This window comes from Eleutherodactylus coqui, chromosome 3 (genome assembly GCF_035609145.1).
Source record: "Eleutherodactylus coqui strain aEleCoq1 chromosome 3, aEleCoq1.hap1, whole genome shotgun sequence".
Taxonomy (NCBI): Eukaryota; Metazoa; Chordata; class Amphibia; order Anura; family Eleutherodactylidae; genus Eleutherodactylus; species Eleutherodactylus coqui.
The window spans coordinates 115427696-115445421 of NC_089839.1; the positions used below are offsets into that span (position 1 = coordinate 115427696).

A 17726-nucleotide genomic window follows, 5' to 3' on the forward strand; every position below is an offset into this window, starting at 1 on the left:
AAGCGTAAAAAAACACGCTAAAAAACAGAGGCAAAATGCTAATTTTTAGCATTTTGCCTCACAAAAAATGCAATAAAAGTGATCAAAAAAGCCATACATTCCCAAAAATGGTACCAATAAAAACTACAGCTCGTCTCTCAAAAAATAAGCCCTTATAGAGCTCCGTAGATAGAAAAATAAAAAAGTTACAGGACTTTGAATGCAGCTATAGAGAAAAAAAAAGATTTCCCAAAAAAAGGGGGTTTTATTGCAAAAAAGTGTAAAAACCTAAAAAAAAATAACAGTTTTGGTATCGTTGTTACCGTACCGACCCGCAAAAAAAATTTAGTGTGTCATTTATGCTGCATGATTAACGCTGTAAAAAAAAGGAAAAGAAATCTATGGCAGAATTGATGCGTTTTCTCTCCCTGTTATCATAAAAAAAATTTTACGATATGGTCTATGTACCCAAAAGTGGCACCGATAAAAACTACAGATCGCCACGCAAAAAACAAGCCCTTATACGGCTGCGTCCACGGAAAAATAAAAAAGTTACGGCTTTTGAAAAATGGAGATGGAAAAATACCAAAAAATCGCTTGGTCCTCAACGCCAAAATAGGCCATGTCATTAAGGGGTTAAGACTGTGTTTTGCCCATTCTCTATCGCTCCCAATGTGACAGCGATAGTTAACGCCTCCATTTAATTTCATTGGTCAATAAATTGCACACCCATTAGGGGCGTAGTCCATTAGGTGCTATTTAATGGACACCTCACCCTCTACCTTCATTCATCTCTAGTCCACCATCAGGGCTAGAAATACTGCTACACTTTATACCTCTACCTCTCTAAGGGGCTTTTGCTCCTAGCATTTTAATAGGGCTACTATCTTTCTCTATTAGTGCTATTATCTCTAGAACAGACCTCTTATCCTTTGCCTTATACTCACATTGGAGTATCTAGGCTCTTTCAATCATTTTTGAGGCTATTTCTATAGAGTTAGGCAGGGATTTATAGGAGATTTTTTTGACTTTTATTAGGTCTTAGTGCGGGGCCTTAGTACTCTGTAGCGTACTGAAGGAATTAGTGTACTCTTTGGGGCTCTTACCTCATAGGATTAGACCACTACCTTTCTCTAAAGTGTGTCTAACTCCAGGCCTCATCTCCTATTGTAGCTTAAAGGGAAGGATACATCAGCATCCTATTGCTAGTTCATTATATTTTCTTTGGGGTTAGTGCGACGAATAATTTTGAGAAAAACAACACGTATATTCTTATCGCACTACTTTGTTCATAGTAATATCCAGTACCTACCGCATAAATAATTGGTTCCTGACAGAAACGCGTTGAACCTGAATTTGAACCAGAATCTCTAGAATACGAAACTTACTAATAGACTCGTTTTACCCTTAGTAGTCTATGAGCTGGCAATTCTAAACTGCCAGTATTTCGCTAGTAAACCTGTATTCTCGCCGCGGGCTCCCTGCAGACGAGCAGGTCGGATCTGGCAGCGAGAATTCTCGCCGCGGGACCCGAGCGCCTGCAGAGACGAGCGCGTACTCACCCGCGCCCGGTGGCCCCGACTCTTTCATGTGTCGGCTGCCGGGCAGCCGGCGCATGCGCAGACCGGAGCCGGCGGCCGGGTGAGTGACGTATCTGTGCGAGCCCCGCACAGAAATAGGACATGCTGTGGTTTGTTTGCCGCGCGACATTTCGCACGGCCAAACCGCGGCCGTCTGCATCGGAGTGCGTATTGTAATGCACTTCTATGCAGGCTTTGAGCGGCGGAAATCCCGCCACGGGATTTCCGCCCGTGTGCAGGCGGCCTTAGAAGTTTGGAAGCTGGCTTCTCTAAACTGCCAGTATTTTCTTAGTGATATTTGGATCTGGTTGATTTATAAATCAAGTTGCCTGCACATCCATAGAGGCACATAACCAGCAATCCATATCCTTCTTTATGTTGTCTTGTCTTTTTCGTTATGTGTATGGGGCACCATATTTTAATTAATTAAATAAAAGTTAAATTTTAAGGGATCATTCCAGTGAGTATATTCCATTTTCTTTATTGATCCTCCTGCCTCAGTGATTCGGATGTCTGTATTGGGGTTGGAGTCCAAAGTGTAATAAAAGGCTTCACTCCTATTGATTTCATCCTGAGGACAGGTCCTCCATAGTAAATGTCCCCAAAACACCTTTAATGCACAAATGTAATCTGCTGACCTCTAGAAGGTCACGTTGTCTGCTGTTAGATTTCAGCCAAATTTATTTTTTGGTCGTTTTTAAAAATAATCATCTGGAGTCCATTATTTACTAGATGTATTCTGACGCAACTAATATAAAGGGTAAAAGTTCACTTATTTTTGGTTTTGATGAAATGCCAAGTTACTTGAAGCAAAATGAAACACAACTGTTTTCTTGTCTTGGCTGGATGGATTTATCTGTTACTAAAAATAACAAGATTTAAAATATGATTTTGAATAAAAATGAACAAATGACGTGAGAAACTTATTTCAAACACTTGTCTACTTGTGTGGCCCTTACAGATATGACCTCAGCCTGGAAGAGATTAGAGACCTGACTATGGACAGAGTGAAATTTGCCATGAGTATACCACAAGTTCAGCAGGCATTTAATGAAATGGTAAGCGTTGCAAAATAAGTTTGTTTTTTTTTAATTTTTTTGTAGCAAATTCTGTTTAAAAATTCTATTTCACCTCTTATTACCTTGTTGTTTAACATCTTAGTGTTTCTCTTGCAATAATTTCTGCATTGGGACTCTTGTAATTTGCAACAATAAAACTCTCAGTTAAAGGAGATGTCTCGAGGAAGCAGTTAATTTTTTTTTTTGCCCAGTCCCCCCCATTAAACACACATTACTAAGCCCCCCTGTAAATGACATTTCTAGCTGGTTCGTACTTACCGTTCCAGCGTTTCAGCAAGTTATAAAAGTTTCCTCAAGATGGCCGCCGGCTCTTTCCCAGTCGCTCGCTGCAGCCCGACGTGCGCGCTCCCGAGACGCCGCCAGCTGTGTCTCCATGGCAACCGGACGCATCGCAGCCGCCGACCAGACGCCCCGCAGCCGCCGACCAGACAGCAGGTAACCGGCGCTAGCCCCCGGCTCCCCAGCGCTAGCTCCCCCGGCGCAGCGACAGCCCCCCCCATCGCAGCGACAGCCCCCCCGGCCTAGCGCTAGCTCCCCCGGCGCAGCGACAGCCCCCCCGGCCTAGCGCTAGCTCCCCCGGCGCAGCGACAGCCCCCCCGGCCTAGCGACAGCCCCCCCCCATCGCAGCGACAGCCCCCCCGGCCTAGCGCTAGCTCCCCCGGCGCAGCGGCAGCCCCCCCCCCCCCGGCGCAGCCCGGCGCAGCGGCAGCCCCCCCCGACCCATCACTTACCTGGGAGGCTTCTCGGGGCTGCTGGGCTGGGCTGGTCTTCTCCGCTGGGCAGCTCCAGTTTCTGCACCTTCCTCTAACAGAGGATGGTGCAGAATGGCCGCTTCAGCGCGCTCCCGAGCAGTGACAGCTCGTCTGCGCATGCGCAGAAGAGCTGTAGCGGGGAGCACACTGAAGCGGCTCGTGCTGAATGGAGAAGACCGGACTGCGCAAGCGCGTCTAAAAAAGCAAGCTGCCGGCGAATTTAGACGGAACCATGGAGACGAGGACGCTAGCAACGGAGCAGGTAAGTGGAATAACTTCTGTATGGCTCATATTTAATGCACGATGTATATTACAAAGTGCATTAATATGGCCATACGGAAGTGTATAACCCCACTTGGTTTCGCGAGACCACCCCTTTAACCCTTCTCAATCCAATTTCCCTGCCATCCTCACACTCACCAGCTCTTCATTTTGGGTGGGAAAGTGCATTGTAGATTCCTGAAAATTACTCCACAGAAACGCATAAACATGATATCATGATGATTTTATTAGCAAATTTTAGAAAATTAAGCGTGAGTTATGAGCGCTTCACATCGGTAATAATCCTGTTAATATATGTGTATTAACCTCTTAGTGACCAAGCCTGTTTGCGCCTTAATGACCAGACCAAATTTTGGAAATCTGACGTGTCACTTTCACATAGCATAACTCCGTAAAGGTTTTGCTTATCCAAGTGATTCTGACATTGTTTTTTCGCCACATGTTGTACTTCATTTAGGTGGTGAAAATAGTCCGATAGAATTTGTGTATATTTATTAAAAGTGCCAAAATTGGGAAGATTTTGAAAAAAATTTCATTTTTTTTCACATTTTCAATAGTAATATATCAAATATGTGCAAACATACTGTACAAATTCTTGATAAGATATATATTTCCGTCTGTTTACTTTATTCTGGGCGCACATTAGAAAAAGTTCAGTTTTTTTTAACCATTTAAGAGACGTGCAAATTTAACATTGATTTTCAGCATTTTGAGGAACACTTTATTTTCCGGCACCAAGCCAAGATTACAAAGGCTCATAGGTGTCAAAATGATAGAGACCCTATTTTAAAAACTACACCCCTTAATGTATTCTCTTAAGGTTCGTGAGTATTTTTACCTTACAGATTTTTTTCAGGAATTAATGCAATTTAGAGGAGAAAAAATAAAATTTCATGTTTTTGCAAAAATGCCATTTAAAAAATGGGATTTTTTTTCTATAATGCTCATGAAAATGCGTATTTGCACCCAAAATGGATACCCCCGTTTGTCCTGTGTTCAGAAACCTACCCATTGTAGCCCTAATCTTCTGTCCATATGCACAACGGGGCCCAAACCGAAAAGAGCAGACGCTGACTTTCAGAACAGTCATTTTGCTTGAAGGCGATTTCAGCCCCATTGCCCAATTGTAGAGCCCTTGATGGACCAAAACGATATAGAACCCCCACAAATGACCCCATTTTATAAAACTAGACCCCTTAACGAATTCCTCTAGGGGTGTACTGTGTATTTTGACCCCCACGGTTTTTGAATGAATCTAAGCAAAGCAGAAGGAAAAAATTACGATTTTCATTTTTTTGGCAATCATGTCACTTTTAAACCCGTTTTTTTTTGTACAGCATACATATCAATGAAGACTTGTACCCCAGAATGGATACCCCTGTTTGTCCCGTGTTCAGAAACATACCCATTGTGGCCCTAAAATTATGTCCGTATTCACAATGGGGCCCAAAACGAAAGGAGCAGCCGGTGGCTTTTAGAACAGACATTTTGCTTGAAGGCGTTTTAGGCCCCATTGCCCACTTGTAGAACCCTTGAGCGTCCAAAACGACAGAGGACCCCCACAAATGACCCCATTTTAAAAAACTAGACCACTTAACGCATACACCTAGGGGTGTACTGTATATTTGAACCCCACAGTTTTTGAATGAATCTGAGCAAAGCAGTAGGAAAAAATTACGATTTTAATTTTTTGGACAGTTGTGTCATTTTAAAAACTTTTTTTTTTGTATAGCACACATAGGAATGAAAAAGTTCACTCCAAAATGGATACCCCCGTTTGTCCCGTTTTCAGAGACATACCCAGTGTGGCCTTAATATTATGTCTGTATGCACAACGGGGCTCAAAAGGAAAGGCATATCAAATTTCAACTGTCTCTTAAATTTTACATAATCGCCATTGTCTATTGGATAACGGCGATCACGTGACTGGGGACCGCTCACTGCGGCCCTCGGTCACTGCTCCAGGCTCTTGGCTACATTTAGTAGCCAGGAGCAAGGAGACTTTGAATTTCCAGGGCCCTCAACAGCTTTTGCGCTTGCGTCCGCCATTTTGCTAATGGGCACATGCGCCAAAGTTGGGGAAAAGTCCGTGGATAAAGATCCCGTCGGGGGACATCACCAAAGGCCTTAGGTAAGTAATTTTACCTCCCCTCACGAATCTGATCTGTGATTGGAGGTGAAATTTTCACTTTTTTTACTTTTACGTGATCGCTGTTTTCAATTGGAAAACGGCGATCACATGACCAGGACCCGCGTTTTGCGGGCCCTGGTGAAATCTCCAGGCTCTCGGCTACATTTGGTAGCCAGGAGCAGGGAGATTTTACCCTGGCAATCTGTGCCTTTTGCACATGCGCCCGCCATCTTGGCGGCGGGCACGTGCGCAGACGCCGTGGTGAAGTCCACGGATAAATGCGGTGCCTTAGGTACGTTATTTCATCTGCCCTCACGGATATGATCCGTGAGGGGAGATGAAACTTAACCTTTTTTTTCTTTTTTTTAAACTTTTTAAAAACCTTTTTTTTACTTTACATGATTGCTGCTATCCATTGGATAGCAGCGATCATGTGACCGGGAACCGCATACAGCGGCTCCCGGTGACATCCGTCTGCTCTCGGCTACACATGGGAGCCGGGAGCAGAAGGATTTTTAAATTTCCCAGGCCGCGCGCGCGCGACGTATGACGTCTGGCGCGCATGCGCAGAAGGCGCCGACGGGACCTGGAGGCTGGGACACCGCCGGTCATCTCGGCGAAGGCGGGTGAGTACTTTCAGCTGCCCCGATGGATCCGATCCACCGGGGCAGCTGAATCTTTAACTTTTTACTAACTTTTATATGATCGCCGGCATTCGGTAAATGCCGGCGATCATGTGACCGGGGGAGGGGACCCGCGGCCCGGAGTGGCAGCTCCAGGTTTCCGGCTACCTCCGGGAGCCGACAGCATGGAGCTGCCACGTCCTCAGCTTGCAGGACCTTAATCCCTGCAGGAAACCTTTTTCTACGTCCTCAGGGAATAAGGCCCAGCAAGTGAGGACGTAAAAAGACTATGGGCTGGTCGTTAAGGGGTTAATATTATATACATATTAATAGTACGACTATTAATTTCTCTAATGATAAATAGATATCATTAGAGAAATTAGAAATAGTCTTATGTCACTTAGAAATTGAAAAGTGGGATACAGCTAGATCTTCTATAAATACGAGACTGCTTACCTCCATGTTGAGTGACACTATTACATTACTGTGGTTGGAAATGTAAAACATTAAATCACAGAGGCAGACCAATCTACTTTAACTTTAGAACCCTTCACAGAGTAGACATGGCTACTCTGTGAAGGGAAATGTAAAACATTGGCTTCCTCTATTGGGGCAAATCACAGGTGACTGGGCCACATACTTACGTGCTGTTGCTTTGCTTACTTTTCTTAGATAGATAAAAAGAAGAACTTTGTCAACAAAAGTATGATAATGGGAGAGGTCCTTTGTACAGCTGATATGACTACTGGAGTAAAGGTAAAAGTGCAGATAGATCATCTAATAGTCTGTAAATTCTTCCATTTATTGCTGTTGATATCAAACAGTTATAATCAACACTGCAGCACTTTAGGCCTTGGCATTTAGACTTTATACTGTTGTCTACTATGTTTTATGTGAGTTATTGTTGATTATAAAGTTCTTGAAATATTTATCATTAAATCGTCACTCTTTATATGTATAAAAATGAATTTCTATTGAATGTTCTTTATACATGGCTAAACAACTGGACTAATCTGCACCAAATATGCCATCTAGGTAAATCAGGCGCTTCTGAAAGTTTTAGACCAGGTTTTAGCTCTCTAGGACTTTCCGTTCTTGACATATGCGCAAAAAATTGGAATTAAAAATCTGAATACAAACACAATGGCGAAAAAACTGGACTAATCTGCACCACATTTGCCACGTAGGTAAATCAGGCTCTTTGGAAGGTTTTAGACCAGGCTTCCACTCTTTAGGACCTACTATTGTTGACACATTCGCAAAAAAATTGTAAACAATTGCAAATGTTAAAGGGGTTGTCCACTTAATTGACAAGCCTGTTTTAATAGCACCCCTGTATTAAAATAGTAAAGTGAATCATGCTTACCCCTCTACAGCCACCTGGATCCAGCTCTGTGATCCCAATGTTTGTTGTGACAAATGATGTCACAGGAAGTCAGCTGACCACTGTAGCGTCATGTTCCTGAATGCCTAGCATCATGGTACTCGGGGCTTTTGCACATGGCCGTTGGCGTTTCTATGTGCGCCCGTTCAGACGGCCCGAGCCCACAATGCTATTGGGCGGGGGAGACAGTTTAGCTCTGCTGAGCTGTTCTCCCCCTCGCTCCCGCCCCCCCCCACCTCCCACCTGCCTTGTCAGCAGCCAGCAATAGGAGGCAGCGGAGCTTAGTCCTGCCCCCGTCCCACCCCTCCCATTGCAAACAGCCGGCAAGGGGCTGTAATCCTGCTTCTGACGATAATAAGGTGGCTGCAATCATTTTCTAGCCTCACTGACTTGTATGACAGCGGAGCTCTTGGCTGCATTGCAACCCAGCCATTTCCTGCTACATGGCGGCCATAAAGTGAGATCCTACCCTCTGTACTAAGACGCAAAATGAGGGGCTAATTAGACTTCTTCTGGTGGAAAGAGAGTATGAGTGAGTGATAAGGAACATAGTTATTGGTGATTTTCAGTGTGGATTTCAAAAACGTTTGCAGAGACGGTGGCAGCAATAGGGAATATGGTGATGAGTCCAAAATATGCTATCCTATGAGCTGAGTCCACACAAAGGCCTCTTCTCACTCATTTTGAAAAGTCACATATTATAGTCTTTAGGAATACATTGTTACTAGTGATTTTATGGGATTTTTTGGAGATTAAAAAAAATGCATATTCCACCCCTCTTTAAATAATATAAAAGTTGCTGTCAAACTGTTTAAAGTTTCAAAATGTTAACAAGTTTAAAAAGCTGTGGGGTAAATGTCTGTGTGTAGCCCAGGTCTAAGAAGTGGTTTAAGGAAAGGGAAAAATAAATTTCAAACAATGAATTGTCTCAGATTTACATTTTAACTGAAAGCTAAAATTCACAATTTTTGCGAATTTTTTCTGTGTGTTTTAGTGTGGAGTCATCTGCTGGTTATTCGGAGGAGCAGTGATTAACCTTGGCAGCTCAGAACACATCCAGAAATGGTTTGTTCCCTTAAAGGTATGCACTTTTGATGTTGGTCTGTACATTTAAAAGTATAGCTCAAGTCGTTAAATGTGTTATGGGATTTAAAACTATTGTCTGAGATTTGAAGTAAGATCTAAATTTTTTTTTTTCTCAAAAACTGAACTTTGCTCCATGACTTGTGTGTTGTATTCCTCTGAACAAGTGGCAATACAAGATCTAACCCCTGGACAAGAACTCCGACCCCTATGTATTGGCCGATGCTTGTAATTGCAAGGTCAGGTCTGATTGAAATCAATGGGAGCTACACCTGCAATTACACGCACCTCCCACTACACAAGGGACTCCAAGCCCGCTGTAGCCTGGTACTGACATCCTGTGCTGCCTAGAAAACCCCTTTAACAACAATCTGATATTGCAATATTTAGCTGAAAGTGTCCCCACATCATGGGTGATATTTAGTAACACTACAGGTAAAGCAGATACACTATGGTATGCCTACCCACACCACGCCGCCCACGCCAGCCAGGCACCTGCACCCCCGGCAGCCAGACAACAAGCCGGGGGGGGGCGCGCCCCGACCGCGGGACCCCGCACACCGCCCTGGGAGGACCAGCAACCGCCGCATGGTAACAGCCACCTATCGGAATGCAGCATTCCTGCAAGACAATGTTAGACTTTTTAAACAAGTTTTATAACAATGACTGGGAATTGTAAACCAACACCAGAAAAACCATCCACAGACAGGGTTATTTCAGGGTGATTGTCCCTCATCAACGTGCAGTAGGTTTCTGGCTTGTTACAAGACTTGTTTAAAACGTTTAACATTGACTTGCAGGAATGCTGCTATCCAATAGGTGGCGCTGCAGAGATATTATTCCATCTTTTTATTTGCATATTTCCCAGTGGAGCATAGATGACCTTATAAGTCTCCTCACACCTTCTAGGTGCTCTCCTAAGGCCTCATGTCCACGGGGACAGATCTGCAGCTGTCACCCGCATGCGTGATCCCCGCCCCATAGGGATGCATTGGACACCCACAGGTAATTAAATACCTGAGGATGTCATTTTCTCTTGAGACGCAGATTGCGTGTGCGGGAAAACACCCACAGCATGCTCCATTTTAGTGCGGGTCTCCCACAGGGATGGCTTCCGCAGGCTTCTATTGAAGCCTATGGAAGCCGTCCGGATCTGCGGCACACCCGCAGATGAATTCCTGCTCTCTAGTGCGGGAGAGCAGGAGTTCCCCCCCCAAAAAATGGAGTGTACGGCGCATGCGCACGGCGCGCTGCTGGCGTGCCGAGCACATCCGCTGGGCCGAAGAAAGAAGATCCAGCCGCGACGGAGGGCAGATCCGCAGCGTCCGGACAGGTAAGTAACACTTACTTTTTAGCCTCATGTCCGCGGAAAGGAGGGACCCGCTGCGGGATTCTGCATGAAGAATCCGCGGCGGGCCTGATTTTCCCCGTGGACATGAGGCCTTAAGGAGAAACAATACCCTTCCTGGCCACTTGAATCTCTGTGTCATACACCACACCTTCAGGTCCTGCACTAGCCAGAACACTGTTTGCAGTGTTTATTTAATACTGCAGATTTTCTCTGAATCTCTCCTTACACTATGAAGAATTTGTATTAAGTGGAACCTAGAATAGATTTGTCTCTAAATCAGCAATTTTCACGCTGCCATTTCCATGTTGCACAGTAGTTTTAAGTATGAAAATCTTTTTCTGTTGAATTTTTTTTTTTATTGAAATTTCAAATTATATACTCGGATAGTAACATTTCAATTCTAATAGTATTAGCAATGCACATTTTTAAAAAACATAATAAGTACAAATGATAATGGTATTGAGTTTATAAACTGTTTCCAGTTCTTATAGCGTTGTGTAGTAATTAAGCAATTATTATTTATGATCTAGTATTTAAGCAATTTCAAACAGTCTTAGTAACTTAGCACATCCTTTGTGATGTTTCAATTAAACAATCATAACCTTGGAAATCTACAGGTATGAGATTAGATATATAGGGGGGAGAAAGAGAGTGGGAAGGTAGAGAGAAAAGGGGTGTTGGGGGGGCGCGTAAATACCACTGTGTCATTATATAGCTGTCTCTTCAGATCTTATGCATTCCCATTATTTTTTGGTTAAGCGGTTCCATTTCTGCATTTTGTTGACTATATCCCATGCGCCATATGTGAAGAGGGAGTGCTGTTTTTAACTTTACTGGTTACTTGATTGTGTGATGTAGTGTAGCTTCTATACATCTTGAGCTGCACTTTGGATCTCTAAAAATCTACATATTTGTTTGACTTTATCTTTCCAAAGAAGAACCATAGGAGGGTCTGGGTTTCCTCACAAGAGAGATATTGTAGTTTTTGCTGCTGCAATTAAGTATGAAACTAGCTTATCTCTTATAGGCTTGAAGGATGTGCTGGGTTTACTTAAAATGACTATATCTGGTGATATCACCATTTTTTTAGAATGAGTTGCATTTCCTTTTCTATATCTGATCAAAATCGTTTAATTTTGGGACATTTACACCAAATATGCAGTTATGAACCCATTTGTTTCTGGCATCTCCAACATCTGTCCGACTCAGCAAGTTTGTATGTGTGAAGCCACTCTGGAGTTCTATACCTTTTTAGTAGTTTATAGTGATTTTCTTGCAGTCGGACACATGGAGAGATACTATATGTAACCTTGAAGATTGTTTTGAGCTCTACTACCCAATTCCTTATCCCAAGAGGAGATATGTCAGTCTACTAAGGTTTGAGATAGCCGTATGGTTCTTTGTTAGTAAAGCAATTTTCCTTGCCTTCTTTTCAGTGTTGCTAAATAGTTTTTCGACAAAGAGTATTGTTTGTTTTTTTTAAAGCTTGATATATACACTTTGATGTGAAAAAGAGGATTTTTGGTACTTACCGTAAAATCTCTTTCTCGTCTTGTTCATTCGGGGACACAGCCAAGACCGTGGGTATAGCTACTGCCACTAGGAGGCGACACTAAGCACAAAAAAGTGTTAACTCCTCCTGCAGGCTATACCCCCTCCTGCCGACCTGAAGCTAATCAGTTTGTCAGCGAGCAGTAGGAGAAGCCACGCAGGATCTGAACCATAAAAAAGGAACAAAAACAATAGGCATAACGGTTACAACTGTAAAACCACGACTGCACTATGTGCAACTTACCATAACCAAAACTCCGAACCGGATGCCACCATAAATATCTGGGTGGGTGCTGTGTCCCCCAATGAACAAGACGAGAAAGAGATTTTACGGTAAGTACCGAAAATCCTCTTTTCTTGCTCGTTGCATTGGGGGACACAGCCAAGACCGTGGGACGTTCTAGAGCAGTCCCTCTTGGGGTGGGAGTACATGTCCATGCGGTCAGTTAACAGCCGTCTGTAAGACTCGCCGTCCTAGAGAGGCGTCGGACGAGGCAAAAGTATGCACTCGATAGAATCTTGAAAATGTATGCAGCGACGTCCACGTCGCCGCCTTGCATACTTGAGCAGCTGAGGCCCCATTTTTAACTGCCCATGAAGCCCCCCACCGCCCTTGCGGAGTGAGCCGTCACCCGGAACGATGGCGTCTTGTCCTTGGAGCGGTAGGCTTCCACCACGGCCAGACGTATCCAGCGAGAAATGACCACCTTGGAGGCCGCCAGGCCCCGCCTTGGTCCGTCAGGGATTACGAACAAAGAATCAGACCGTCGGGACGACGCTGTCCGTTCTAGGTAAATTCTTAAAGCCCTCACCAAGTCCAACCTGTGAAGAGTCTTCTCTCTTGGGTGAAACGCGGCTGGGCAGAATGACGGCAGCACGATATCCTCGTTTAAATGGAAGTCCGAGACCACCTTGGGCAGGAACGAAGGGATCGGGCGCAAAACTACCTTATCCTGATGGAAGACTGTAAATGGTGGTTTTGTCGATAATGCTGCAATTTCCGACACTCGGCGGATGGAGGTCACAGCAACCAGCAGAGCCACCTTCCAGGAGAGTATCCTTGTCGGAACTTCCCTCAGCGGCTTGAACGGTTGCGACTGCAATGCATCGAGCACCAGGTTCAAGTCCCAGGGCGGAAGCGGTGAGCGGCATGGTGGAGCGGCATGCGCAACCCCCTGAAGAAAGGTACGCACGGCTGACCTAGCCGCCAATGGCCTTTGAAAGAGTATGGACAGTGCAGATATCTGACCCTTAAGGGAACTCAGACTCAGAGTCCCATTTCCAGGCCGTCCTGAAGAAACGACAAGAGCCGCGCCAGGGAGAAGCGCATCGGATGGAATCCATGTTGTTCGCACCATAGTAGGAAGTCTTTCCACACCCAGTAGTACACCTTGGCCGAGGATGGCTTCCTGGCCTTAATCATGGTCCTGATGACCGGTTCCGAAAATCCGCGGGCTCTCAAGACCTCGGCCTCAATAGCCACGCCGTCAAACGTAGCGTGGCTAAACTGTGGTGGAAGAGGGGTCCCTGTAGGAGCAGGTCCTCTCGCAGAGGAAGCGGCCACGGGGCGTCTGCCAGTAGGTCGACGAGTTCCGCGTACCAGGTCCGATGTGGCCAGTCCGGGGCTATGCGCACTACTGGGCGTTCCTCCTTCCTGATTCGCCTGAGGAGCTTGGGGATCAGCGGAAAGGGAGGGAACGCGTATGGAAACTGGAATCCCGTCCACGGAGCTACCAGCGCGTCCACGGCTACTGCCCTGGGGTCTCTTGATCTTGCCACGAAGTTCGGAAGTTTGTGGTTGAACCTGGACGCCATGAGGTCGACATCCGGTCGCCCCCACCGCTTGCAAACCTCGTGAAACACCTCGGGGTGTAGCTCCCACTCGCCTGGGTCGACCGTCTCCCTGCTGAGATAATCAGCAATCCAATTGTCCACCCCCGGGATGTGAACTGCCGACAGTGCGGGAACATACGTTTCGGCCCACGCCAGGATCTCTGCGACTTCTTGCATGACCCCTCTGCTGCGGGTGCTGCCCTGATGATTTACGTAGGCGACCGCTGTTGCATTGTCCGTTTGTATCCGGACTGGGAGACCCTTCAGCTGTTGCGAGAAGTGTTGCTGTGACCGGAATATGGCCCGAAGTTCCAGGACGTTGATTGGTAACTGGGCTTCCTGCCGGGTCCAGGTTCCCCTGGCTACCAGGTTCCGTAAGGTTCCTCCCCATCCTGAGAGGCTGGCATCTGTGGTCAGGATCTGCCACCGGTAGGGGATGAAGGATCGGCCCAGATGTATCTGTGAGGAATCCAGCCACCATCGTAGGGCGCGATGCGTCTTTGGCGGAATCCTGATTCTTCGCTCGAGTGATGTCACTGACCTGTCCCATCTCGACAGGATAGTCCACTGCAGAGGCCTGGAGTGGAATTGGGCAAATGGGACTGCCTCGAAGGCCGCTACCATCAGCCCTAGCACCCTCATACAGTAACGGATAGTCACTGTGCGGTGGGCGCGCAAGGAGCGAACCTGCTTCTGAAGTAGGTGCCGCTTCGGAGCTGGAAGCAGCACCCGGTTCCGGACCGTGTTGAAGTGAAGGCCCAGGAACTCCATGCTCTGAGCCGGTGATAGTGACGATTTCTGACGGTTGACGATCCACCCGAACCTGTTCAGCGTGTCCATCGTAATGCGGAGGCTCTCCATGTTGTCCCTCCATGACGGGGCCTTTATCATTATGTCGTCCAGATATGGAATCGCGACGATTCCCCTGGCATGGAGAAGAGATACCACTGCCGCCAAGATCTTTGTGAACACCCTGGGTGCCGTTGCCAGGCCGAATGGAAGCGCGGTGAATTGGAAATGTTCGGCTTGGACCGTGAACCGGAGGAATCTTTGATGAACCGGTCGGATGGGGATGTGGAGGTAGGCATCCTTTATGTCGATCGATGACAAGTACTCTCCCGGTTCCATGGACGCGATTACTGTTCGAATGGACTCCATGCGAAAGCGACGCACTTTCACATATTGGTTCAACCTCTTCAGGTCTAGGACCGGTCTCACGGATCCGTCTTTCTTCGGTACAACGAATAGGTTTGAATAAAAACCTGTGAATCGTTGGGAACTTGGTACCGGCACTATGACTCCTTGATCTAGAAGAACTTGGACTGCCTGAAGCAATGCAGTGTTCTTCCGTGAGGATCCCGGAATCCTGGAGCTGAAGAAGCGGTCGGGAGGGTATTTGGCGAATTCTATTGTGTAGCCCTCTGTGACGACTTCCCGTACCCAGGCGTCAGATATCTGTGCCAGCCAGACCGCGGCGAATCGGGAAAGCCGTCCCCCCACCCTGTCCACCCTGGGTGGGGGCTGGTTTTCATGCGGATGACTTTGTACGAGGGCCATCCCTCCTGGTCTTTGGGGGCTGGGCCTTGGTACCCCATGATGGCCTGGGCTTGAATGATGGTCCTCTCTTCTGGGCCTGGTCCTGGGTATTTCTTTTAGTTTCCGGTGCGCGCGGGCTACTCCGGCGAAAGGAATGGAATTGAAAACTGGAACGTCGTGGGGGCGGTGGTTGTCTGCGCCGGTTTTGAGGGAGATGCGTGCTCTTGCCCCCCGTGGCTTCTGAGATGATCTCATCTAGCCTGGCTCCAAACAGTCGTAGTCCTACAAAGGGGATGTTCGTCAGGGATCCCTTGGAGGATGCGTCCGCGTCCCACGACTTCAGCCACAGGATGTGCCGTGTGGCCACCGACGTCGCCGATGCTCGAGCCATAAACCTTGCTGCATCTAAGGAAGCTTCACAGATGAATCTGCCCGCTTGCTCTATTTGGCGAGCGATGTCCGCCATTTCTTCTGGGGAAGACCCGTCTAGTATGCCTCTGCGCAGTTGTTTAGACCATTCGGCGATAGTCCTGCTAACCCAAGTGGAGGCGAAAGTAGGACTAAGAGCAGACCCCACTGCCCCAAAAGCCGATTTAGCTAGCGCGTCGATCTTCCTGTCACGTGTATCCCGTAGGGATGAAGCATCCGCCATGGGAAGGGTAGTGTGCTTCGCCAGGCAGGAGACCGGCGGGTCAACTGTAAGCGGCGTCGCCCACCTTTTAGTCAGATTCTCTGAGAAGGGATAGAGGACGTCCAGGTGCTTCGGCTTTACGAAACGTCTGTCTGGGCACTTCCATTCCTTATCCAGCACCGCCTCAAAGTCATCATGGGGCGGGAACGTCTTGGGCAAGCGCTTGGGTCGCCGGAAAGAAAGGGACGGCGCTGGCGCCGAGGAGGGTTGCTCCTGGAGCTGGAAAGTGTCCCGCACCGCCACTATCAGACTGTCTACCGTCTCGGAGAGGCTAGGCAACTGCTCGTCCTCGACGTCGAGGTCCGAGAGGTAGTCTGAGAATTCGGCCTTGGCTTCACTGTTCTCCCTAGAGGGCGGGAGAGAAGTCGCCCCGGGAGAGCCGGCACGGTTCGGTGATGCCGGAGATCCCGAGGAGTCCCGAGACCCTGGTCGTCTAATACGCTTCCGTGGTCTAGCGCGAGACGAGTCTCTTCTGACAGTGTCATCTTCGCCGCGCACGTCTGGCCCGGGGGGAACCGCGCGGTCCAGCCTATCCAATATTGCGGTAGACGCAAGCGTAAGGTTAGAGACTGCCTGCGCCAGGGAGCGGGCCCACTCAGGTTCTGCTGAGGGTGAGGGCTGCGCGGGCGGGGGGCCTGTATTAGGTTGTACGGGCGCCTGCCTAGGAGCGATACAGTCATTACAGTACGGCTCTACCTGCCCGCAAGGAAATTTAGCGTTACAGCGAGAGCAAGCGTAGTGCGTCGCTCTGGCTGTCCCCTGTCTGGACTCTTGGGTTCTGGAGTCGGACATAGTGCAGCGCGTGGTTTGCGCAACCTGCCTCTACTGAGAAAAAAAATTGCAGGGGGAATAGTGCAGGGGAGATGTGCAGGAGAGCTGCCGCTAGGGCAGAGCCTACCCGGTCCAACAGGGGTTCTGGCTGTCCAGGCTGTGTCCACCCACGCTGCTGCGGCACCACAAGTCCCAGGAGAGAAGATGGCCGCTCTGGGTAGGGAAGCGGGGGCGGGGCTTGTCCTCTTGGCGCGCAGCTCGCTGATTGGGCGAGAGAGCCGGTGCTGATGAAGCTCCGCCCCCGGAGGCGTGCTTGTGTAGGCCCGAGCCGGGAGCTGGATTAATCGGCTCCCCCGCATCCACCGCCGATAGCTTTGCGGGGAACCCCACAGAGGGTGATAGGGAGCCCCAGGAGTCGCCGCCGGCGTGCCGCGTGCCGCCGATGTGAGAGCGCGGCCCACGCGAAGTAACCGCCGCACCGCCGGTAGTCTCCGCCCCGCGTCGTACCGCGGAGTAGTGCTGGGGGCCACTGGAAGCAAGGGCCGTAGCTCCGGTGAGAAGCCGGGCCGCGGTCCGGAGACGGCAAGGCCGCGGCCCGGTGGAACGCAGGACCGCGGGGCAGGCTCGGCAGCGGACCGCGGGGCAGGCTCGGCAGCGGACCGCGGGGCAGGCACGGCAGCGGACCGCGGGGCAGGCCGGTGATCAAAGGGGAGAAGACGCTGCGGGGAGCATGGTGGGGAGCCGCCAGCCTGCCGCGGGGCACGGAGGTGGCCTGCTAAGTTGGGAGGAGAGGAGAAGGGGTAGCCAGGGCCGGGATGCACGGGAGGGAAAAGAAGGAAAAAAAATAAATAAAAATAAGAAAACTGCATACTTACCTCCCGATGTGCGAGTGGTGGTAGCCTGGCTCCAGCAGAGCATCCTTCCCGCCATCGCCTTCCTTTTGTGGGGAGGGGATGTTGGACCGTGGATATCGGGGGGCTCTATGGCTGGCGGGTCACACTCAGTTTGGTGGCCGAGTGTGCCTCCTTGTCTTCTGAGGGGACCCGGCAGACAACAGAGGGTTACATATCACCTCTGTTCGCCGCCCTCGGTGGGTTAAC

At 48.4% G+C, this 17726-nt stretch overlaps 1 protein-coding gene across 2 annotated transcripts in view; it reads left to right on the forward strand.

The window, feature by feature from the left end:
* ACOXL (acyl-CoA oxidase like) overlaps positions 1-17726 on the forward strand; it is a 387512-nt gene that overhangs the window by 40085 nt on the left and 329701 nt on the right. For both annotated transcript variants that reach the window (XM_066595986.1, XM_066595987.1), the window contains exons 2-4: positions 2521-2617; positions 7099-7182; positions 8805-8891. In XM_066595986.1, coding sequence (XP_066452083.1) covers positions 2521-2617; positions 7099-7182; positions 8805-8891 — 268 coding nt within the window. The remainder of the gene's footprint in view (positions 1-2520; positions 2618-7098; positions 7183-8804; positions 8892-17726) is intronic.